At 38.3% G+C, this 25,027-nt stretch overlaps 2 protein-coding genes across 7 annotated transcripts in view; both read right to left on the bottom strand.

Annotated features, from left to right (window-relative positions):
• Positions 1 to 2,982: 2,982 nt before the first annotated feature.
• On the bottom strand, positions 2,983 to 10,832 carry dnajc12 (DnaJ (Hsp40) homolog, subfamily C, member 12). Of its 2 annotated transcripts, none has more exons than XM_053620717.1 (5): positions 10,239 to 10,832; positions 4,032 to 4,096; positions 3,718 to 3,857; positions 3,401 to 3,536; positions 2,983 to 3,140 (listed from the first exon to the last, which is right to left on the bottom strand). In XM_053620717.1, exons 1-5 carry the CDS (start codon positions 10,250 to 10,252, stop codon positions 3,058 to 3,060), a joined length of 438 nt encoding a protein of 145 aa, XP_053476692.1. In that variant the 5' UTR covers positions 10,253 to 10,832; the 3' UTR covers positions 2,983 to 3,057. The 2 variants fall into 2 exon arrangements, with proteins under 2 accessions (XP_053476692.1, XP_053476691.1); XM_053620716.1 differs by having other exon boundaries at positions 2,995 to 3,140; positions 4,032 to 4,110; positions 10,239 to 10,828.
• A 9,317-nt stretch (positions 10,833 to 20,149) lies between these two features.
• Positions 20,150 to 25,027, bottom strand: part of lyst (lysosomal trafficking regulator) — a 238,577-nt gene continuing 233,699 nt past the window's right edge. For all 5 annotated transcript variants that reach the window (XM_053620709.1, XM_053620710.1, XM_053620711.1 and 2 more), the window contains one exon: positions 20,150 to 22,216. In XM_053620709.1, the coding sequence (XP_053476684.1) occupies positions 22,078 to 22,216 (139 nt within the window). In that variant the 3' untranslated portion in view covers positions 20,150 to 22,077. The remainder of the gene's footprint in view (positions 22,217 to 25,027) is intronic.

Below are 25,027 nucleotides of genomic sequence, written 5' to 3'. Positions count from 1 at the left end.
TGGGTGCGAGGGCCCGTTCATCACTGCTTGCAGCTTTAATTTATTATTGTATCTTCTGGACTATATATAAACATCTGTTACATGATATAACTTATTTAGGGAAGAATTTAAAAAAAAAAAACAAAATGCAATTTTAATTATCCATCTTTTTTAAAATTATTAACATTTTGCAGATTCTGCAAGGGGTATGTAAATTTATGAGCACAACTGTAAGTCAATTCAAAAAGAAAATTGGTTCTATAGAAGGAAACCTGCAGGGCCTGAACGAAAGCATAGAGGATGTGTACTGGTTCTGCAGGAGTAAAAGCCCTCTGAGACAAGCCTTATCTTTAGATTGGAAAAACTGTTGTGCCCCCCATGTTACTAACAGGACCAATGACTGTAGTAGGATTATCTGCCAAGAGTGTTAACCGGGGAAAGAGAGACACTGCACAATTCGAGATGAAAGGGGGTAGTGTACATTGACTGAAGAGGACACCCCGTGGGAGACCTCATCAAACATCATGCAATAAGCAAAACTGGAGCAGGGGTTACCACAGCCCTTTTGCTGTGGGCCCAAATAGCACAGAATGTGATGGGATAAACTATATCTAGTATAACCTACAATGGTTCATGAACTATTTGATTTAGGCATTATAGAGCATTATACAGAGCATTATCACAGAGCAGCTACATGCCACCTCTGTAATGGTTCTACAGGACAGACTGATCTTAGACACCATAAGAGCTCCAAAGGAGGGAATCTGTTTGGGGAACAGTGTTTTACCTACATTCCCATGCACATGGGACCAGATGGAAATCTGACCAAGATACTGCAGAAGATGAAGAAAATGAGAGATGAACAAGTCAAGAACACACCAGGATCAACAAAAAACTGGTGGGAGTGGCTGTTTATTAATTGGCGAATTGTGCTTGTGAAACTTGCCACCATTGCTGCAGTAGTGCTCGCCCTCCTGCTGATACTGCCATGTTGCATAATACCAATGCTGCATCATCTGCACAATAAATGCACAATAAATGCTCTAGTTGGACAGTATATCATACTGCCAATAGACAATGTTGAGAATGGACAAATTGATAAGACACCAAACTGGCTAGACCCCAGACTGGATTCCACCTTTTCACAATGATGATGATGATATGTCTAAGACCTGCCTGGGAATTGGTTCAAGTTAATCAAAGTTATGAGTTGTACTGTGTTATGTATGTATGAACGAATGTATGTATAATTGCCATTGACATAGTATTCAGATGTAGAAGGCACTGCCCAGTAAAGTGGGACATTGTGATGGTTTTTGCCCTCGTATTGGCAGTAGAGAGATTTTTGCCCAGTACTGAATATGCACTTAATGTTTCAGGTCAAAATTTTATGTTTAGGTAAACCTAAAACTAATGTTTTAAAACAAAAAGTAAAACTAAGCCTAAGATGGCTAAAAAGGAGGGAAGTGTGATGAAAATTTTGACAGTTAAGACTGTTTAGTTCACGTTGCTTAGAACATGCACAACTGATAATCTTACACACATGGGTGATAAACAAGTTAAGAATATATGTATTAGCTAACAAGAATGTGTAAGTTCATAGAAAGGTCAGAAACTCTCACCCTGACTGTGGGGCAGTTAGAAACAGACTTGTATGCACCTTTTTATACATACACACTTGCTACAAAAACCCTTGAAAACTGTGCTCATGTGCTTGATATTCAGACATATGTACTTGAGACCTTTCTGCAAAAAGCAGAAAAAATCTGCTGCTGCATGTATTGTTTTATCTCCTAGAATTTTCCAGAACAATGGCCTGCTAGTAGAGCATACAAGCAGGATGAGGCAAAGTAAAATCTACTTCCACACACTGCTGGAGCCAGAGTTGAATCTAGCAGTTTGACTGCCAGCCAAACAGTCAGACAGGAAGTGTCTCCCAGACACAGCCACTGAAAAAAACATCCTCACTCTTCTTGGCTGAGGAGTGGGAAGGGAAGTCTGCTGAAGGCCGTGAGTTCCCAGGCACATAACTGATAATTGTCCTCACCTTTCAGAGCGCTTAGAAATTAGTAGGTGGTTCATCACAAGCAGCACCACTTTGGGGGCAACCCACCCAATAATGATAAAAGTCACAGTCAAAGTCACTGAGCAAATTAAAAAAAAAATGGCCCAGCTGAGAAAAAAATGGAAGTGAAGCTTAGCCACAGGCCCAGGACGCTGGCTTCTTGGGCCTGCCTCAGGACATGGGGCCTGTGCATACCTGGCCTGTGGTTCATCACAATGGAAGGTGTGAAGAAAAACTCAGTGCAGCATGGGAAACCCCACTTGGCGATGGACTCACACAAAGCCACCAAAAAAGGGCGTAGCTAAACCCAAGAGTCTATCGCCAGCTTTGGAGGACAATTTACCTGTAGCTCTGACCGTAGTCACAAACTGTTATGCAACACATACGTAAAAGTAAAAAAGCGTTACATAGGCATGGACGATCATATTTTATATGAATGAATAAGTCATCATATAACACAAGGTGTCAGCATGTGCACAAGAAGGTATCCAGGTGTTAAAAACCAAATGCTGGCAGTTTTGGGGGGATAAAACGCTAAATATGACCACCCCACAATATAACCCTAGATTAAACAACAGTCCTATGCATTTCAACAATACTGACTCAATTTCCTCTATTGTTATGTAGTATGGACTATGGAAATACAGTATGACATCTCCATTGAGTGAGGACAATAGCCATGCCTTATTCCACAATATGAAAGCAATGTAAATGACCACCACAATATTACTCTAGACTAAACAACAAACTTATGCATTTTTAGTAATACCAACTCAATATTCTGTAGCGTTCTATAGTGTGGATTATGAAAATATAGTATGATCTCTCCACTGAGTGAGGACAATAGCCATGCTTTATTCCACAATATGAAATAATTCACAAAATTACTTTATATATATATATATATATATATATATATATATATATATATATATATATATATATATATATATATATATATATCAAAACCACAAATACTAATACACAAATACAAATACTGAGCCTATATTTCTTCATATTTGATAATTTCTAAACTTTTTCAAGAGGATTGAAGGAGTATCACTTGTACACCGAAATCTGTGATGCCAATAATCACCTGAGGGAAACAGAGATTACATTATCAGTAACGAGACAGTGGACATTTAATACCATGTTAACATAAATGCTTTAACTGAGAACATTGGAGCAATAGTATGTATTAAGATTATTTATTTATTTTATTTATATTACTCTTATTTTTCTTCTTATTATTTATTTTTTATACATATTTTCATGTATGGATTAAATGACAGTTTTACTATTCATTTTGTTGTGCTTTAATTGATTGAGAATTTAACTGTAATGGTAAAAAATTACTTGATGAAAGTTCTTCGTCAGATGATATCCCCTCTATTGGCACTTGAGTTTCTGACTGACCAGCTTGGAATTCAGGCATATCTTTTTTTGCTGTTAGCATTGGCTCCTTTTTGCTTTTAAGGGCCCAATGCATTGACTAAAAAATTTAAAGAAACACAAAATCAGATAATCAAATAGACAACAAAAATCAGGTATTTATTCACATGTTTATGTATTTATTTAATCTCACTGTAATCCCTTTATATTTCTTTTCCTGTGAAAATGAAAATGGAAACTGAAATAGTCAATCACAATATCCTGTTACAAATGGCACTTACGATTTTAACTGTGTCACTCAAGGACTGCCATTCACTGAATGGCACAGTGATGCTACTTCTCAACCAGTAATCATATTTTCTTCTTTTAGTCTCATCTGTGAGAATATCTTTGGCCTGTTGTAACTTTTGAAACTCTTGGGCTGCACAAAAAAATATAAGTAATGCAATAAAAATCTTTAATATTTTAAAAAAAATAAATGTTAAAAATCCAAATAAACAACATCTGAAAGCTAAACAGGCTTACCAAAATAGCCTATTTTACATGTTGTTTTACATGTTGGCTAGTAGGCTAATTGTAATTTGTTTGAGCTTACCTGCTTCATGATTTTCCGGATGTTTATCAGGGTGGCAAGACAGGGCTCTCACTTTATACTCTGCCCTAATTTGTTCAGTCTAATGGATATGAAAAAATACATGTTATAAACAGACTGCTTGTCAAACACTGTCAGTAATACAACACACTACTTTGTTACTACTAAAAATTATTTATTTATTAGGAGAAACTGCTCATGAAAGTGCCAATTAAACTATTTAGATTTTACACTATTTTGTGCAACAGTATCTCTACTTCTGTGAAGTATTGTTGGTGAAGTTCATCTTCTAAAACATTATTACATGCTCCATGTTTTCCACAAAAAACAGCGCCACAAGCAGGCTACTGGGCTTTAAAAGGGACGTTAAGCAAAAATGCTAATTTGGTTGCATTTCTTTATGCAATAACTAAAAGATTGGACATTAAAAGCGTAAATGCTTGAGAAATTATTTGAAATTGTTTATGCATTAAGAAAAGGTAGAACATGTTTGCTTAGGTATTACATATGTTGTTTATGTACATGTGTTAGGTCACCACCTGCTACTTTGTAATGCTTTGTTCTGTTCTACTGAACTGTCTTTAAGAATAGGCGAGGGTTTTTAAGCAAGAAAGTAAGACGGAGCAACACAGTTTTTGACCAGAGTTTATTTGATTGTTTCTCTTGATTGTGGAAGAAATTTTCAGTATGCAATTCAAACTTGAATGAAAACTGAGTCAATTCTTTGCCTGAAAGAACAAGGAAAGATTATTGCTACTAAAATACAAAAAATTGCTACTAAGTCCGGTGGCAATTCTTTTAGAGCTGGCTGTGTAGGGCGCCAATTCTTTCGCAACCCAATGCAAGTCTATGGGAAATTTTCCGACTTTGAGCTTCCGTGGCGGGAATTCCAGCATTCCGATCGCTTACAAAAGTCATAGCACACCTCTCCTCAATAAGCCGATCGATTTGACACCTCACCCGTCGATCTCCGACAAACGGTGCAGGACTAGTTACGCGCCGAAAAAAAAAGTGGAAGAATAACTAGACCGGTACATTTCTTGAAGAAAATGTGAGTGGTGCTTGCGTGGCAAAATTCGGATCAGACGCCAATACTTTTGAGAGCCGACAGCGTAGGGCACCAATACTTTCGAGAGCGGGACTGATAGGTTGCTAAGGCTTTTATCATGATGCTCGCATGTTTTAGCATCATGCTAGCATGTTTTAGCATCAGTATGTTTTAGCACGTTTTAGCATCATGCTAGCACGTTTTAGCATCATGCTAGCATGTTTTAACATTTGTTAGCATCATGCTAGCACATGTTAGCATCATGCTGGCACGTTTTAGCATGATGCTAACACGTTTTAGCATGTTTTAACATCAGGCTAGCATGTGTTAGCATCATACTAACATGTTTTAACATCATGCTAGCATGTGTTAGCACTATACTGGCCGTGTAGGGTGCCAATACTTTTGAGAGCCGGCCGTGTGGGCTATAATTCTGACCACTACACAGTTACTATTAAAAGTTATTTACAAAATCAAGTATACTTAACCAATTGCCCGCGTGCAGAGTAAAGTACCACACGGAACCAGAGAGTGAGGAAAAGCAAGGTCCAAGTTTTATTGTTCCACCACACGAGATCCCCACAGATGCGCCGAAAAAAAAGTGGAAGAAGAAGATAATTATAATAATATTATTATTATTATTATTATTATTATTAAGTATGCAAGAGAACAATAGTAGTGCTTTTCAAGAACCACTAATTATAATAATAATAACTAGAGCGGTACATTTCCTGAAGAAAATATGAGTGGTGCTTGTGGTGGCGAAACAGGGACGGGCGCCAATACATTCGAGAGCCGACAGCATAGGGCGCCAATACTTCCGAGAGCCAGACAGATAGGGCGCCAGCATTGTTAGAGCCGGCCGTGTAGTGCGCCAATACTTTTTAGAGCTGACCGTCAAGGGCGCCAGTACTTTTGAGAGCTGGCCGTGCAGGGTGCCAATACTTTTGAGCGCCAGCCAGATAGGGTGCCAATACTTCTGAGAGCCGAACAGATCGTGTGCCGATAGATTTTAGAGCCGAATGTGTACGGAGGTAAAACTTTTAGAGCTTTCTGTTTAGAGGGCCAATACTTTCACAACTCAATGCAAGTCTATGGGAAATTTTCTGACTTTGAGTTTCCGTAGCGGGAATTCCAGCATTCCGATCGCTTATAAAAGTCATAGCACACCTCTCCTCAATAAGCCGATCGATTTGACATCTCACCCGTCGATCTCCGACAAACGGTGCGGGACTAGTTACGTGCCGAAAAAAAGTGGAAGAAGAATAATTATAATTATAATTATAATAAGTACGCAAGAGAACAATAGTAGTGCTTTTCAAGCACCACTAATAATAATAATAATAATAATAATAATAATAATAATAATAATAATAATAAGTATGCAAGAGAACAATAGTAGTGCTTTTCAAGCACCACTAATAATAATCCATCCATCTTCTACCGCTTACTCCTTCTTCAGGGTCGAGGGGGAACCTGGAGCCAATCCCAGGGAGCATTGGGCATCGGAGTACACCAGTGAGTGGTGTACAGGGACAGACAGGGCAGACAGGCTGCCAGTCCATCGCAGGGCACAATCACATACACACTCACGCCCATTCATACACTACGGACACTTTAGACACGCCAATCAGCCTTCCATGCATGTCTTTGGACTGGGGGAGGAAACCGGAGTACCCGGAGGAAACCCCCGCAGCACGGGGAGAACATGCAAACTCCGCACACACATGGCCCCGGCGGGAATCGAACCCGGACCCTGGAGGTGTGAGGCGAACCACTAAGCCACCATGCGCCCCCCACTAATAATAATAATAATAAGTATGCAAGAGAACAATAGTAGTGCTTTTCAAGCACCACTAATAATAATAATAATAATAATAAGTATGCAAGAGAACAATAGTAGTGCTTTTCAAGCACCACTAATAATAATAATAATAATAAGTACGCAAGAGAATAGTAGTGCTTTTCAAGCACCACTAATAATAATAAGTATGCAAGAGAACAACAGTAGTGCTTTTCAAGCACCACTAATAATAATAGGTATGCAAGAGAACAGTAGTGCTTTTCAAGCGCCACTAAAAATAAGCATGCAAGAGAACAATAGTAGTGCTTTTCTTGTGCAAGCTTATTATAATTAGTGGTGCTTGAAAAGCACTACTATTGTTCTTGTGCATACTTATAATAATAATAATAATGATAATAATAATAAGTATGCACAAGAACAATAGTAGTGCTTTTCAAGCACCACTAATAAGTATGTCGAATAACAATAGTAGTGCTTTTCAAGCACCACTAATAAATTATTAGTGGTGCTTGAAAAGCACTACTATTGTTCTTGTGCATACTTCTTATTATTAGTGGTGCTTGAAAAGCACTACTATTTTTATTCGGCATACTTATTATAATAAGAATATTTAGTAACGATTTTTTGCAAATCCTTTAACGGCCATCTTTGGTATTGTGTGTGAAAAAACCACTTTGTCAGAAAGTGAATCGGACTGTATAGCCTTTACTTCTCTGTTGGCAAGGCGTCTGATTTTGTTTAATTGGAAACAGTCCTTTCCCCCTTCTTTTAAACAGTGGGCCTGAGATATTTTACAATTCCTGAGTTTGGAAAAATTCAAGGGTCTAAGTTCACAGTCATGTGGCGTCCTTTCATAAATTATCTTCAAAACCAATTAGAACTGTAAGTGGACGAACTGATGCTGATGTCAGGTTTTGCTTGTGATTTACTGATGTTATTCTTTCTCTTTTTTTATTTATTTCTTTATATGCACATGATGTAAAAGCACAATGTCTGTATGTATGCTGTGTTGTTTTTTGTGTTGATATGTGATGTGATATGTGGTGAAATTAATTTTATTTACACACTGTCATGTGAAAAAATAAGTACACCCTATGGAAATTATATTTCTTACACATTTGGACAAGCAAATATTTGATCCTCTTGGAAATAGTGTAATTTTCACTTTTCACAATTAAAATTAACAAAAAAACAGATCAGTCACATTGAAAAAGTAAGTACACCCCTACATTTATCACACATTCAAATCCATAAAATTAGAATCAGGTGTTCAAGATTGAGTGCCAGAGATTAGAACCTGCTTAGGGAGTGCATGTGGAACCTGTCTTAATTATACCTGTCATATCTAGTGTTCCTTTTGCTACTGAGGTGTGTGAATGACTACATTTACATGGACAGCAGTAATCTAATTATTGACCTTACTCTGATTAAGACAATAATTTGATTAAGGTGTTCACATGACTCGCTTGTAGAATACTCCTGTCATGTTCCTGTTTTACATGTTATAGAACATAATTAGATTAACAGCCCGTGTCATTACGTCACCGCGCCACGCCATCCGACGTCCCTCCAGAATTTCACGCATCAACATACAGTTCGTCTTCATTATGGTATGGTATACAGTTTTGGGTGTTTTTATTTAATTTTTTTACGAACGCTTTAAGTGCCGTTAATTATTTGTCATGCTATACGTGGTAATAGACAACTGCTTGAAGCCGTGGGCTGCGGCTCAAACCGCGTACTTACCGTCTATATAGTAGCCGAGATGTATTTTTCCCCACTACAGGCCTATAGTAGACAAGTATGCGGTTTGAGACGCAGCCAAACTCTCTCGTTCGCCGTAAAATGTAGAACTGCCGTGAGTGATCGTGTCCTGTCGCAAAATGTGGTGAAAACTCTCACACGATGTTCATAATGTGATTAAGGTGTTTACATGTCTGTAATACACGTCCACAATGCGACTAAAATAGGAGTACTCCACCTGTCTTAATTCGATTAGAGCTTAATTCGAGTATGACCTTAATTAGATTAAGGTAAGTAAAAATTGCTGTTTAGATGGTAGTTTCTTAATCAAAGTATGGTCTTAATCGGGTTAAGAGTGGATTATTGTTGTCCATGTAAACGCAGCTTATATGTTGTGGCAAGATCTAAAGAGTTCTGTAAGGCCATCAAAAAAAAAGTTGTGGATGCCGATGAGGCTGGCAAGGGATTTAAAAAGATCTCCAAATTATTTGAAATACATCAATCCACTGTAAGGAAAATAATCTACAAATGGCACATTTCAAACAACTGACAATTTGTCAAGGACCGTCCATCCCAGCAAAGAACAGACTGTCTGATGCAAAAAGAAGTCTCCAAGGACCCCATAATTTCACCACAGGATCTGCTAGTAAGTCTTGTAACTGTTGGTGTCAAATTGCATGCTTCTACAATCAGAGATTGCACAAATTAGACCTGCGGGGGAGGCATGCCAGGAAAAAGTATTTTCAAGACTAGTTTTCCAGTGAGCATATAGGCAAAGACCAGGCCTTTTGGAATAATGTGCTATGGACAGACAAATCAAATATAGAGTTGTTTGGCCACAGTAACAACAGACATGTTTGGTGAAGACCAAAGACAGCTTTTCAGGAGAAGCACCTCATACCAACAGCACAGTGAAGCACAGTGAAGCACAGTGGGTGGTGGAAATGTTATGGTTTGGGGTTGCCTCAGGACTGGACAGCTTGCGTTCATTGATTCAATTGGCTTCTTTTTGGTCATAAACCACTACCTCTGGTAAGCTCTGTAGTTAAAACAAAAATGCTCATTTTAAAAAATGAGCTTCACTGATTAACGTTAGCGCTTTGCTGCACTTCATTCAAATCAGAGCTCAGTATTGAAGTCTTTCCTTGCACTTCCCAGCTGCCGCTTATACAGAACGCAGCAGTAGTTTTATTTACAACAATTAATGACTGTGGCTGTGTGGCATAACCAAACATTATAGGTTTTGTGTGTCAGCCACTACATTTTACTTCCCTGAACTGTGTAACTGTGAACTAATGTGTGAAACCTAACTAATTAGCCAGCTAGCTAGCTACCATTAAGCATAGCTTAGCAACGCCAACGCAACGCACACCGCAAGTCTTAACCAAATGACAGAACCATGCGAAGCTTTCTAAAGAAAAAAAACGAATACATTATTCGTTCATTCTGAATAACGTAGCCTACTGTTACTTGGTTACAACCGTAATACAAATTTTTAGTCCGCTAATGCGTACCTCGAAAATTACCACTCGGTAATCAGTCGAGGGTAATAACAGGGCAGAGGATTTTAGTAATGCTTCGTCTAGGTCTGACGTAACAAAACCAGAAATCCTACCGTTGAGAACTCATCGCAACCAAGCAAGCCGTAATAATCTTCCAGATCTTCCATTTTGCAATTTATTATCTTCTCCATGATTGTGGAAGCAGCCTCAATGATCAGTAAAACAAAACACCGTAAAGGTTGGTATAAATTTGGTTATGTAATGCTCCAGTAGGTTATGCAATAAAGCACTAAATCTAATATAAAATATTAACTAGTCTGTATGTAGCACGCTAGCGTTAGTTACTAATATCGTATTACTAACTCGTTTATCTTGCTAAACTAGCAATTTACGATAAAGCTCGTACTGTTCTCTCCACATCAGACACTTGGTGTTTCTGTATCAGACAAATGTACGCAAGGCGGAGCAGCGAGTATGGGAAGCCAAAAGGGTCATGCAGCTGGGTTCAAAATGTGTGGAGTTTTGTTTGTTTGTTTGTTTTACTGACATGTAAAAATTTTTTTACTGACATATGCAGTCTAATTAATCTGTTTATTAACTTAACTCTAAGGTATGCATTGCTCATAATTTTAGAGTGCATTCATTTATTGCAGTTTAAATATTTGAAAATTGTATTGCAATTTATTATTAAATATGATCTTAAATAGACTACAGTTTCTCAGGGTAATAAAGCTGCTGTCTGAAAGTGTCTGGGGTTGAATATTATTTTGGCCAATATGCAGCATAGAAAGTGTAATAATGTGCACCTACTTTTTATTATTATTATTATTATTATTATTATTATTATTATTATTATTATTTATAATAATAATAATAATTATTATTATTATTATTATTATTATTATTATTATTATTATTATAATATTATTATTATTAGGGGGCCAAGGACCGAATGTGTATAGGTACCCTATTGTTATTCTGTGTTGTTTTATTATTATTATTATTATTATTATTATTATTATTATTATTATTATTATTATTCTGCTTATTCTTCTGGCTAGGGTGCCTATGGCAGTCCATAGAACCGTCTGGTAAAAAGTTTGGCACTGATTACGGATGGTCTATGGAACATTTGTGACCAAATTTGGGACAAGTGCTGCCAACGCTCTAGTGCAACCATAGGGTCAAATTTGGGCCTAATTAGGAAGTACATTTAGGATCATAACTTTTGAACTGTGCGTCCAAAATTTAAAAGGCATCTCTGAATTCCCTGGGTCAAGATGAGTTCAACGCACCTATGACATCAATCAGTTTTTTTTGCTAGTCCTACAAATTTTGTCCAATATTTACCAAATTTGGCTCACATCATCTTGAGGCCTGTCTAAACAAAAGGAAAGTAAGGAACTCTGATTTTCAAAATCGTTCTCCCATAATGGACTGGCAATACAATGAAACTACAAATCATTCTTGAATCACTTTTCCTATAGTTATAGCTCTGGTTTCCTGTGATTGCTTAGGTAACATTTGTAGCATGTCTGTGAATGTGCAGCTCACCAAGTCTGGCTGCTTGGCCCGAAAAATGCTGCTTTCACCTTTAATTATTATTATTATTATTATTATTATTATTATTATTATTAATAATAATAATTTATAAGTTTATTTTTAAATTTATAAATTTAAATTAAGTTTAATTTATAAGTTTATTATTATTATTATTATTAATAATAATAATAATAATAATAATAATAATAATAAACTAATATAATAATATTTAGAGCTGCAACCACTAATCAATAAAATCGATAATAATCGATTATGAAAATCGTTGTCAGGGAATCTCATTATCGATTATTTGGTCTGCGTGTGCTATGGGGTACATTTATTCACTACGTTACTTCTCTTCTGAAAACACTCTTTTTTAGAGTAAATACTAAACTTGCATCCCAAATGACGTACTATCCACTTACACTATGGACTGTGTACTTTACCATCTAGTATATGAATTTTAGAATGGTAATATCATCTCAAATGGAACACTAGAGGATTTTTTACTAACCAGAAGTATAAGCCGCTTCCTTGTCAGTGGCGCATGACGTCTCACACACGTTATGCGACACCACTAGCCAGAATACCCAGAGTCACTGACAATAACTTTCTTCAGTTCACTGTTTATGTCACTGTTAACTTTTATTCCTAACATGACCTCAGTCGCCATCAGACGGAGGCGAAATCATCAATTGACTGAGGAAGACGTGTGTGACCACCAAGTCCTCTAAGGCAGGGGGGATTTTATATTAAACACTGCGGAGAAGATCTAACTTTATAAAGCGGAGTTTTTAGCACGGAAGCACGACAACGATGCTGTCGCAAGTTGCTTAAAAGGTGTAGTTTAATTTAAGTTTATTGTCATTATATGCTGTATCACTGTAAATTCTGTTGTTTATTATAACGGAGGTGATGTGTTAGTAATGAGGCCGTGTTGCTCCTCACGCGTGGTGTAGATGCGCTGATACACAGTGGGAACGCAAGTAAGACCGGTAATGTCTAATTAAAACACTATGCTCAAAAGTAAACACAAGTAAAACAATATTTCTAAAGACAGTGAGTAACAGAAACCACAAGATGCACTGAAAGTGAGTTTTTATTATTAATTTAAGACTGTAATTAATTCAGTACTTTTTGTGCATCTATAAAAAGTAATGCATATATACTATTATATAATATATAATAGTATCATATATATCTATATATCATATAAAGATATACAGTATCTCACAAAAGTGAGTACACCCCACATATTTTTGTAAATATTTGATTATATCTTTTCATGTGACAACACTGAAGAAATGATACTTTGCTACAATGTAAAGTAGTGAGTGTACAGCTTGTGTAACAGTGTAAATTTGCTGTCTCCTCAAAATAAGTCAACACACAGCCAGTAATGTCTAAACCACTGGCAACAAAAGTGAGTACACCCCTAAGTGAAAATGTTCAAATTGGGCCCAATTAGCCATTTTCCCTCCCCGGTGTCATGTGACTTGTTAGTGTTACAAGGTCTCAGGTGTGAACCGGGAGCAGGTGTGTTAAATTTGGTGTCATCGCTCTCACACTCCCTCATACTGATCACTGGAAGTTCAACATGGCACCTCATGGCAAAGAACTCTCTGAGGATTTGGAAAAAAAAGAATTGTTGCTCTACATAAAGATGGCCTAGGCTATAAGAAGATTGCCAAGACCCTGACACTGAGCTGCAGCACAGTGGCCAAGACCATACAGCGGTTTAACAGGACAGGTTCCACTCAGAACAGGCCTCACCATGGTCAATCAGAAATGTTGAGTGCATGTGCTCAGCGTCATATCCAGAGGTTGTCTTCGGGAAATAGACATGAGAGTGCTGCCAGCATTGCTGCAGAGGTTGAAGGGGTGGGGGGTCAGCGTGTCAGTGCTCAGACCATATGCCACACACTGCATCAAATTGGTCTGCATGGCTGTCGTCCCAGAAGGAAGCCGCTTCTAAAGATGATGCACAAGAAAGCCCGCAAACAGTCTGCTGAAGACACGCAGACTAAGGACATGGATTACTGGAACCATGTCCTGTGGTCTGAGGGGACCAAGATAAACTTATTTGGTTCAGATGGTGTCAAGCGTGTGTGGTGGCAACCAGGTGAGGAGTACAAAGACAAGTGTGTCTTGCCTACAGTCAAGCATGGTGGTGGGAGTGTCATGGTCTGGGGCTGCATGAGTGCTGCCGGCACTGGGGAGCTACAGCTCATTGAGGGAACCATGGATGCCAACATGTACTGTGACATACTGAAGCAGAGCATGATCCCCTCCCTTCGGAGAAGCATGATAACGACCCCAAACACACCTCCAAGACGACCACTGCCTTGCTAAAGAAGCTGAGGGTGAAGGTGATGGACTGGATAAGCATGTCTCCAGACCTAAACCCTATTGAGCATCTGTGGGTTATCCTCAAATGGAAGGTGGAGGAGCACAAGGTCTCTAACATCCACCAGCTCCGTGATGTCGTCATGGAGGAGTGGAAGAGGACTCCAGTGGCAACCTGTGAGGCTCTGGTGAACTCCATGCCCAAGAGGGTTAAGGCAGTGCTGGAAAATAATGGTGGCCACACAAAATATTGACACTCTGGGCACAATTTGGACATTTTCACTTAGGGATGTACTCACTTTTGTTGCCAGCGGTTTAGACATTAATGGCTGTGTGTTGAGTTATTTTGAGGGGACAGCAAATTTACACTGTTACACAAGCTGTACACTCACTACTTTACATTGTAGCAAAGTGTAATTTCTTCAGTGTTGTCACATGAAAAGACATAATTAAATATTTATAAAAATGTGAGGGGTGTACTCACTTTTGTGAGATGCTGTATGCATAAATACTAATATATTTATATATTTTTTATGGATTCACAAAATTAAATGACAGTCCTAAATGAATCTTATATAGGAATGAATGAATGAATGAATGAAGTTTTAGTCTGAAGTTTATATTTGCAACACTCAGTTTGTGGATTGTATTTTAAATAAACAAAAAAATGGTACTGAAAGTTTGCCCCCATACAATTAATCGATTAATCAAGAGAAAAAAATTATCGGCCAACTAATTGATTATTAATATAATCAATAGTTGCAGCCCTAATATTATTATTAAAGCCAAATATTAAACTAATATAATGTATATATTATATGGTAAATCTATATAACTATTATATTACCTTCTGTAGTTTAGAGGTGTATTTAGAACAGTATGATCCAGTCCTGTTCCCAAATTTGATTCAGACCATTTTGTCAATATTTGGGTGAGATTTTTATTCGCTCTAATTATGAAATAGTCCATAGTTCATAGACGCAATCAGCAGAGAATAGTAGAGGACATTCCATAGTGTGACCATACTAGATTTGAGCCCATTTGACCGTCAAGTTTTGGAGAAAGCCCCCCTTAAACATTACTATATTGCTATATTATAAACATCAGCATAATATAGTAAGGGACCTCCGAGAGTGTGACCATACTAAATTTGAGCCTATTGTGCTGTCCATCTTTGGAGAAAACCCACCCAATTTTACTGTCAAGTTCTGGAGAAAGCCCACCTTAAATTTAGCCTTTGTGGCTATATTAAAAACAGCAAAAACTGGTTATTGCATGGCTCTAATTATGAAATATTCCATAGTACATAGATGCAATCAACATATTATAATAGAGGACCTCCCATAATGTGACCATACAAAATTTCCCTCCACCACCTGGGACAACATGGCTCCCAGCCATGATGTGTCAGTCTGCAAAAGAAAGGGGAGAGAAAAGTAGAAGCCCGAATACCGTGCTTCTACCCATCAGTTGCACAATTCTTTGGGTTTGCTGTGAGTGCCACGTGTCTCAAGGATCTCAGGACAGCCCTCAAATGCTGAACATGTCAGTCATTACTATAAGTAATAATGTCATCCAGATAGGAAGCACAGTACATAGTGTGCAGATGGAGGATTCTGTCCATGAGTCATTGGAATGAATAAAAGGAAGTATCACAAATTGGTGTAAACCAAATAAAGTGGAAAAGGCCATGAGATATTGGAATCAACGGGATATGCCAATATCCCTTTGTCAAATCTCATGTTTAATAAAAGTGAACTGCGCCTGACCTTCATCAATGTGGGGCATTGGATATATGTCAAATTTAGACACAGCATTGACTATTCTAAAGTCCACACAGAACCAGACTGAACCGTCTGCCTTGGGAACTGGGACCACTGGACTGGAACAGTCACTGTGGAGCTGCTCAATTACATCCATATCAAGCATGGCCTCTACTGGCCCTTTCCACTTTGCGGGTAATTTGAAGCTCGATATGGGTAATAATACGAGCAATTATCTCCCTGTGAAAACTCACATAGCCGAGCACCTGTATTACTCAGCTGGGTTTGACGTTCTTGCACCTGTAGCAAATTCTCAAGTGGTATTTGCCCCAATGTGTGGAGTTTTGCCCTCAGGTCAAAAATATACTGAATTTCACTCTTGCTCTTTGAAGGTCCCTCCTCCCAATTTTCTCTGACGACATATAAGTTGCTGAAGGGCTTGTACGACCTTTAGTACTGCAAATAATAGGGGTTCGAGCCACTTATCTCAATTACAATGGCCCGACAAGGTCCATATAAATTCTTTTGAAAAGAACCTTGATTAATGGAAGTGGGCACAGTGATGCCTTTGGGGTGGCCAGCGAATTCACCAGCTGACATTCACGACCTCGCACACACCACCAGCAATCATCGCCGCAAATGCCCGGTCAATAGAAAACGCCATGAGACAGTTCAGTTCTTTGTCATGACTTATATGCCCCACCATAGGATTATAATAAGCCACATGGAATAACGTTTCCTGACAGCTCTTTGGGACCAATAACTGGATCATTTCTTCTTTTGTTTGAGTGTCCTGCATCGCTTGATAAAACCTGTAATAATCTTTAATAACCATGAAACCATGAAATATGCACGGTTTCAAAGAGGATCAAATGTTTGCTTGTCTAAATATGTCAAAAAAGCCAACCATTTTCATGGGGTGTATTAAGTTTTTTCACATGACTGTATGACACTGACAACACACACACACACGTGTGTGTGCTCTTTCTCTCACACACATCTTTATTTTTGTATCTCAACAGAGGCTCTACTAGAATGTATCAAATTTTTTGTAATGTTGTGTCATATCTAAAACGACTAGGTTGCTGAATTTCCTCTAGTTAGTCAAACAATAATCTCCAAATTACTGATCAAATGAAGCCACGAACAAGATAGATGAGAGAAGCAAAAATCCAGTTTATTTTTCAAAATACAACATGAGATCCACTAAGTGAGACTTACTTAGTGAGTTAGTGGCGCTATAATAGAACAAAATATGAAATTCGGGGTAATTGATCGAACATGTCCAAAGTATTGTCCTGCAATAGTTTTATTTCACTTGAGCAAAAAACCTAATTTACAAAAGTAGGTTTTTAACATTATTTGAAATATTTACTAAATGGTTTGACAGACACCAATGGTTCTTGCAGCAAATATGTTTAGAATGAGAAGGTTTGATACATTTGATACATATTAGTTATGTTTGTTCAAAACACTGCATTATATACAACCGTTAACACCAACAAAAATCGTGATAGCGCCAACTAGTGGCCGATTTCTTTACAACTTTGCACAAACCTCTTAGACCAAGAGTCAAATAGGCCCACCATGTTTCGTTACGGTCAGCCATTGGTAACCTTGTCTAATAGCTACTGAAATTTGATTGGCCGATGGTGGCCATGGTTTTCAACACACATGAAAGTTCTCATAGACCGTGATGGCAACTGAGACAAAGACACAGTATGCATATTTTGAAGTCAATCGGATCAATGGTTCCATAGTTACAGCAAATTACATGTTTTTTGGTATTATAGCACCACCATGTGGCAAAACTGAGCCAACGTTTCTGACCCACCAAAGATTGTACTCAAACATAAGCATGTCAAATTTGAAGAAGGTATATCATTTCATTCAAGAGTTATAGCCATTTATGTAAAAGTGGCCACGCTTACTTCCAGTGTTACTTCCTAGGACTAGTTTGCAAAAGTAGGATTTACAAATAAACCCAAGATGGCAGAAATTTGTTATCATCCGAAATGAAATCGGATATAGAGTTTTGTTCGTCTGGTCCCAAGGATTCCATAGATATAATTCACTTGAGTCTGTGACAAATTGTTCAAAAGTTATGGCCATTTTTCTAAACATGCTCACTATAGCGCCAGCATCTGGCCGAAACTTTGCCACGCTGTAGTACTCTGGGGTACTATCTTCCCTTTCAGCTCTCTAGGGCTTACAGTTTGGTCTGCACTAATTTTAAGAAATACCAGCCTTCATTAAGCTTGTCTAATAGCTGCTGAACATTGCTCGACCAAATGGAGGCCATGGTTTTCAAGATTTCAAATTGTCCTCGTATATGGTATTTGGACCTTGCACATTACAATAAGATTTCAGCCCTTCGGGCTTGAACCTCTAAATATAGTTGCAAGCAGCAATTATCGGGGTTCAAGCTGTTTAGGGCCCTTAAAGATGTTAAAAGATATTACTTAATATCGTGCAATCCTATAAGCACCTAAATCAAAGAAAAACCAAGATAATTTTAAGAAATATTGGCCTTCATTGAGCTTCGATCATCGACCAATGCCGTCCATGTTTTTCAAGACCTTGCACAAAGACAATTCTTGCAAGATTTATTCATCAAGGCTATTGGACTGATGGTTTCACATTTACTACCAATTTCATATTTTGTTCTGTTGTAGCATCAAAAACTGATTACAATCAGTATTTTTTTTTAGAACTGTCGTCAGATTGAACTCATACATATCTCAAGTTTGGTAATATCTCATTCTGATTTAGAGTTATAGCCATTTAAATAAAAGTGGGCAAGCCTACTTCCTGTGTTTTTGCATACCGTAGATACCTCAAGTCGAAAGTTCAAACTTTTTTTTGATAACTTTTGATAGTGAGATTCCATAGATTCATTTGGCACTAGTTTGGTCCCGATCGGCCGAAACACCTAGGACTAGTTTGCAAAAGTAGGTTTTACAAAAAAATCCAAGATAGTGGAAAATTTTTATAGGCGGTAATGAAATCTGAGATATTCGTTTTGTTCATCTGGTAGCAAAATTAGGTGTTCCCACTTTTACCTAAATTACTATAACTACCTAACGAAATTAGGTATATTCTCCAAACCTGGCATGCATATGTATAAGGTCAATGTAAGGTGGCCCAAAAAATTTGCCTGGCTTTGCTACATGGTGTTGCTATTATACCAAAAAATAAATAAATAAATAAATAAATGAAATTGGCTGTAATTATGGAACCATTGATCTGATTTGCTTCAAAATTTGCACACAATGTCTTTTTCTCACATGGCTGCCATCAGCCAATAATTTTTCAGCAGCTATTAGACAAGGTTAACATTGGCCGATCGGAACGAAACTTGGTGGATCTATTTGACACTCGGTTTAAGAAGTTTGTGCAAAAAAAAAAATCGGCCACTAGGTGGCACTATCATGATTTTAGTAGGTGTTAACGGTTGTATATAAATCAGTGTTTTCAAAAAAAACACAAGTAATATATATGAAACGATAGCTCGATTATCTGAAATAGTTACTATTTCAGATAATCAAGCTATCGTTTCATATATTTTAAAAACCTACTTTTGCGAACTAGCTGTAGGTTTTTTGCTCAATATCAACGGACCAAGTGCTGCAAGATTCTCTGGAGAGTATTTATAAATAATTATTTTTAAAAAGTTGAAGTTTTGATTTTACGTGTCGACGGCATGCCAAAAGTAAAGGTAGTGGACTTGGCCACATTAGTTATATAGTAAAAACGTAAACGGAATGAGATATTTTCACCAAACTTGAGATACTTATGTGCTCGATCTGAGGAGAGCTGTAAAAAAAATTGCTGAATGTGACCAGTTGGTGGTGCTATAACAGAACAAAACATGAAATTGGCACTAAATGTGGAACTATTGGTCCAATAGACTTGATAAATAAATCTTGCAAGAATTGTCCTTGTCTAAGGTCCAATCAGTGTATATGAAGACAATTGTGAATCTTGAAAAACATGTCCACTATTGGTCCATCAATGTTCAGCAGCTATTAGACAAGCTTAATGAAGGCTAATATTTCATAAAAATATCTTTGCTTTTCTTCGATTTAGGTGCTTATAGAATTGCACAATATTAAATATTGTTTAACATCTTTAAGGGCACTAAAGGACTTGAACCTCGGGGTTCAAGTCCTTTAGTGCCCTTAATATAATGTTAATTATATCACATTACAATGATTATCTAAAATTCTTATTAGGATTTCAGCCCTTCAGACTTGAACCCCTAAATATAGCTGCAAGCAGCAATTATCGGTAATTGCAGCTTGCAGCTATATTTAGGGATTCAAGTCTGAAGGGCTGAAATCCTAATAAGAATTTTAGATAATCATTGTAATGTGATATAATTAACATTAAAAGTAGATTCATCTACTTCTGGAGTACTGAAGAGAAGCGAATAAGTCTAAGACAGAGTACTGAAACAAACCCGTTAAGGGCCCGAGTGAGCCCAATATGTGTAGACTTCCTGAGATGCCCACTTGTAGCTCATACATATTGTTTTCTCTGTAGCCCAACTGGGCCCCGGTAACAGCCCATATATCAGACCCCATGACCATGTGGAAACCAGCTGGCACACATCAAGCCATGCTGGCTGGGCAGGTATCTGAAAGATGACAGATGTGTGGAGTACCACAAGACAACTGGACCACACTAATGGCTGCACCGAGTAGGTAGTACTGTGACTAAGAAACGGGTTGACATAGGATGCTAAAGCCTGCAGTCTGTGATTGGGGTATATTTTACTTTGGAGGATTATTAAATGTCTTTTAACAGTCCCTTCCCATTGCCAATGTTCAAAAGAGTAAAAAGAGCTTTCTTTACTCACATGGAGCATGGAGGCTGAAGAGGCTTCGCTGCTTAGTTTTACATCACCGTTGACATCACTGGGCTTCCCAAATGCTTGATTTGGAACTGCACCATCCAGTTAAATTGACTGAGATCTTTATGAAGGCCACACTTATTACAGTGAGTGCAGCAGATGAGTCCCAGATTAAGGTAAGTAGGTCTTTATCACAAATCAGAGTGCATTTCTGAAATGAGCTCGCAATAGGCTCCAACTCATCAGACAAAAGCATACCACAAGCTATTAAAGATTCTTAAATACATGTATTGGTATTTATATTCAAATATTTACAAGCAAACAAGTCAAAGATATTGTAAATGGCAATAATTATCCCCTTTATTCTAAGTTGAAGTATACAGGAATGGCATAGAAATTCAGCCCAAGGGTAGCATAACAAGGGAACAAAAACTGTAAGGGTTCTTAAGAGGAATGGACAGCTAACTTTTCCTTTATGAGAAACTAAAAATGTGCTCATTACTTAGTAAGAAATGGCTCCCAAATCCTTCCAAGAGTCAAGAGAAAGGTAATTTCAATTGTTTTATGTCATTTATGTTGCTATTTTTATACTATCAAAACACACCAGCTTTAACAGTCTGGCTACTATATGATCCCCAAAATGCTACAATGAACAGACTGCTTATTTCCTTCACTGGTATAAGACTCAATAAGACTCGACTCGATAAGACTCCTTATAACAGAAAACCACACAGACTCCACTTTTAAAGAGAGGAAGTATATTTCTCTATTACCATCTCTGGTATTCTTTTCTGTGCCTGAAGGTGGCCCTCTTTTTTTCCGTAACAGGTATGCACCTTCTGCTTTTAATTTTTCTGCTGCACTACAGAAAAATAATGATTCTGTATGCTATCTGTAAATTCATCCAGTAACTTGGAGACAGACACAGTCCAAGGCTGCTGGTACAGCTGGTGCGAGTACATGAGCTTTAGGAAAAAGAAATTTATTTTAGCTTCAAAGGTAAATGACTCTTAGATGTTGGGTATTCAGATAGAGCCAGGATTGTCAAATTACAAAATAAAACACTACAAAATACACAAAGTATGACATGGAGTGAAAACACACTACAAATAAAACTGCAACAACCAAAAACAAAGCAAATAAAATAAAAGATGCATACATGATAAACAAGAAACAGAATTATACTAAAAAGCATGAGGAAAGAACCAGTGGTCCAAGGCCTTCATTATTTTCCACAAACACATGTTCCCCTATCTTCATCAACAGATACATAACACTCTTCTTACAGTGCATTCACTTTTAGCAAACATGCCACTCCAAAGGGAGGATTTTCAAGCCTTGAGGGATAAGTCTTTAAGTCTGGTGCATGCAAGCCTCTTATCATTCTAAGGTAGTGGGGTTTGCAGAGGTTTTTGAAGGTTGTAGAAGAATGTAGTTGCCACTCTTTCAGCCTGCAGCATAGGTGCTCAAGAATGAATAGAACATGGGCAGCTTCATGCGCTGCTGATCCCGTCGACACCAAGCAATCACTGTGCCCTCACAGTTTGTTGTGTACAGGTGGTGTCCATCACATGAGAAAGTAAGACTGAAAATAAGCAGGTCAGCAGAGTTATCTGAATATTGTTGCTGATCACATGCATCCCTTTAAGGTCACAATTTACCCTAGCATAATAATTGAACATGTCACAAAGCACAAGTTGTTTTAAACTATCTATCTAAAAAAGAGATACTTGGTTTACTTGGATATCTATCTACAGTATCTCACAAAAGTGAGTACACCCCTCATATTTTTGTAAATATTTGACTATATCATTTCATGTGACAACACTGAAGAAATGACACTTTGCTACAATGTGAGTGTACAGCTTGTGTAACAGTGTAAATTTGCTGTCCCCTCAAAATAACTCAACACACAGCCATTAATGTCTAAACCGCTGGCAACAAAAGTAAGTGAAAATGTCCAAATTGGGCCCAAAGTGTCAATATTTTGTGTGGCCACCATTATTTTCCAGCACTGCCTTGGGCATGGAGTTCACCAGAGCTTCACAGGTTGCCACTGGAGTCCTCTTCCACTCCTCCATGATGACATCACGGAGCTGGTGGATGTTAGAGACCTTGTGCTCCTCCACCTTCAGTTTGAGGATGCCCCACAGATGCTCAATAGGGTTTAGGTCTGGAGACATGCTTGGCCAGTCCATCACCTTCACCCTCAGCTCCTTTAGCAAGGCAGTGGTCATCTTGGAGGTGTGTTTGGGGTCGTTATCATGCTTCTCCGAAGGGAGGGGTTCATGCTCTGCTTCAGTATGTCACAGTACATGTTGGCATTCATGGTTCCCTCAGTGAACTGAAGCTCCCCAGTGCCGGCAGCACTCATGCATTTACATTGTAGCAAGACACACTTGTCTTTGTACTCCTCACCTGGTTGCCACCACACATGCTTGACACCATCTGAACCAAATAAGTTTATCTTGGTTTCATCAGACCACAGGACATGGTTCCAGTAATCCATGTCCTTAGTCTGCTTGTCTTCAGCAAACTGTTTGCGGGCTTTCTTGTGCATCATCTTTAGAAGAGGCTTCCTTCTGGGATGACAGCCATGCAGACCAATTTGATGCAGTGTGCGGCGTATGGTCTGAGCACTGACAGGCTGACCCCCCACCCCTTCAACCTCTGCAGCAATGGTGGCAGCACTCATATGTCTATTTCCCGAAGACAACCTCTGGATATGATGCTGAGTACGTGCACTCAACTTCTTTGGTCGACCATGGGGAGGCCTGTTCTGAGTGGAACCTATCCTGTTAAACCGCTGTATGGTCTTGGCCACCGTGCTGCAGCTCAGTGTCAAGGTCTTGGCAATCTTCTTATAGCCTAGGCCATCTTTATGTAGAGCAACAATTCTTTTTTTCAGATCCTCAGAGAGTTCTTTGCCATGAGGTGCCATGTTGAACTTCCAGTGACCAGTATGAGGGTGTGTGAGAGCGATGACACCAAATTTAACACACCTGCTCTCCGTTCACACCTGAGACCTTGTAACACTAACAAGTCACATGACACCGGGGAGGGAAAATGGCTAACTGGGCCCAATTTGGACATTTTCACTTAGGGGGGTCACTTTTGTTGCCAGCGATTTAGACATTAATGGCTGTGTGTTGAGTTATTTTGAGTGGACAGCAAATTAACACTGTTACACAAGCTGTATACTCACTACTTTACATTGTAGGAAAGTGTCATTTCTTCAGTGTTGTCACATGAAAAGATATAATCAAATATTTACAAAAATGTGAGGGGTGTATCACGAAAGTGATACTTTCGTGAGATACTGTATCTATCTATCGATCGATCGATCGATTAATAGATAGATAGATAGATAGATAGATATGCTAACAGGGGGTCTATAGTAACTTAAATAAGCACTCTTTACAACTGTGGTGAGCAGAAAAGAATCTCAGAATGCACAACACATCAAACTTTAGGTGGTTGGGCTGCAACAACAGAAGACCACATCAGGTTCCACTCCTGTCAGCCAAGTACAGGAATCTGAGGCTATAATGGACACAGACTCAGAAAAAAATGGACTTATCTGATCTTCAATTGTTCAGTTTTGGTGAGCCTGTGTCCACTGTAACCTCAGATTCCTGTTGTGCCTGTTGAGATGCTTTTTTGTTCACCACAGTTGTAAAGAGTGATTACTTGAGTTACTATATCCTTCCTGGCAGCTCGAATCTGTCCATTATCAACAAGGCGTTTCCACCCACAGAACTGTCATTCACTCAATGTTTTTTGTTTTTCACACCAAATTGTGTAAATTCTAGAGAATGTTGTGTGTGAAAATCCCAGGAGATCAGCAGTTTCTGAAACACTCAAACCAGCCCTTCTGGTACCAACAACCATGCCACGGTATAAGTCACAGAGATTACACTTTTTCTTTATTCTGATGTTTGATGTGAAATTAACTAAAGCTTTTGACCTGTATCTGCATGATTTTATGCATTGTGCTGCTACCCCATGATTGAGTGATTGATAACTACATAAAGCAGGATGAGCAGGTGTACAGGTGTTCCTATTAAAGTGGACGGTGAGAGCATATATGTATATCTGTGTGTATATCTATCTATTACACACACACACTATCTGACCAAATGTATGTGGACACCTGACCAACACGTCCAAACTGTTAGCACAAAGGTGGAAGGTTGGTGTGGAAAAATTTGAACTCAACCCCACTGAATACCTTTGGGATGAACTGGAATGCCTACTGCATGCCAGGTCTCCTCATCTGACATAAGTGCCGGATCTCACTAATATTTTTGTGGCTGAATGGGCAAATCCCCACAGCCACATTCCACTCTTGTTCAACAAGCACAAAAAGCACATATGGGTGTGATTTGTCGTCAGG

Source organism: Ictalurus furcatus, chromosome 3 (assembly GCF_023375685.1).
Source record: "Ictalurus furcatus strain D&B chromosome 3, Billie_1.0, whole genome shotgun sequence".
Lineage (NCBI taxonomy): Eukaryota > Metazoa > Chordata > Actinopteri > Siluriformes > Ictaluridae > Ictalurus > Ictalurus furcatus.
This window is presented reverse-complemented; position numbering and strand designations above follow the sequence as displayed.

Excerpts from the sequence above, each read along its gene's own strand:
- dnajc12 (XM_053620716.1), bottom strand. The coding sequence starts at position 10,316 with ATGGAGAAGATAATAAATTGCAAAATGGAAGATCTGGAAGATTATTAC. Across the intron at positions 3,858-4,031 it reads TCCGGAAAATCATGAAGCAG|CCCAAGAGTTTCAAAAGTTA; the intron begins GTAAGCTCAAAC and ends TTTTTTGTGCAG. Across the intron at positions 3,141-3,400 it reads TGACGAAGAACTTTCATCAA|GTGATTATTGGCATCACAGA; the intron begins GTAATTTTTTAC and ends TGTTTCCCTCAG.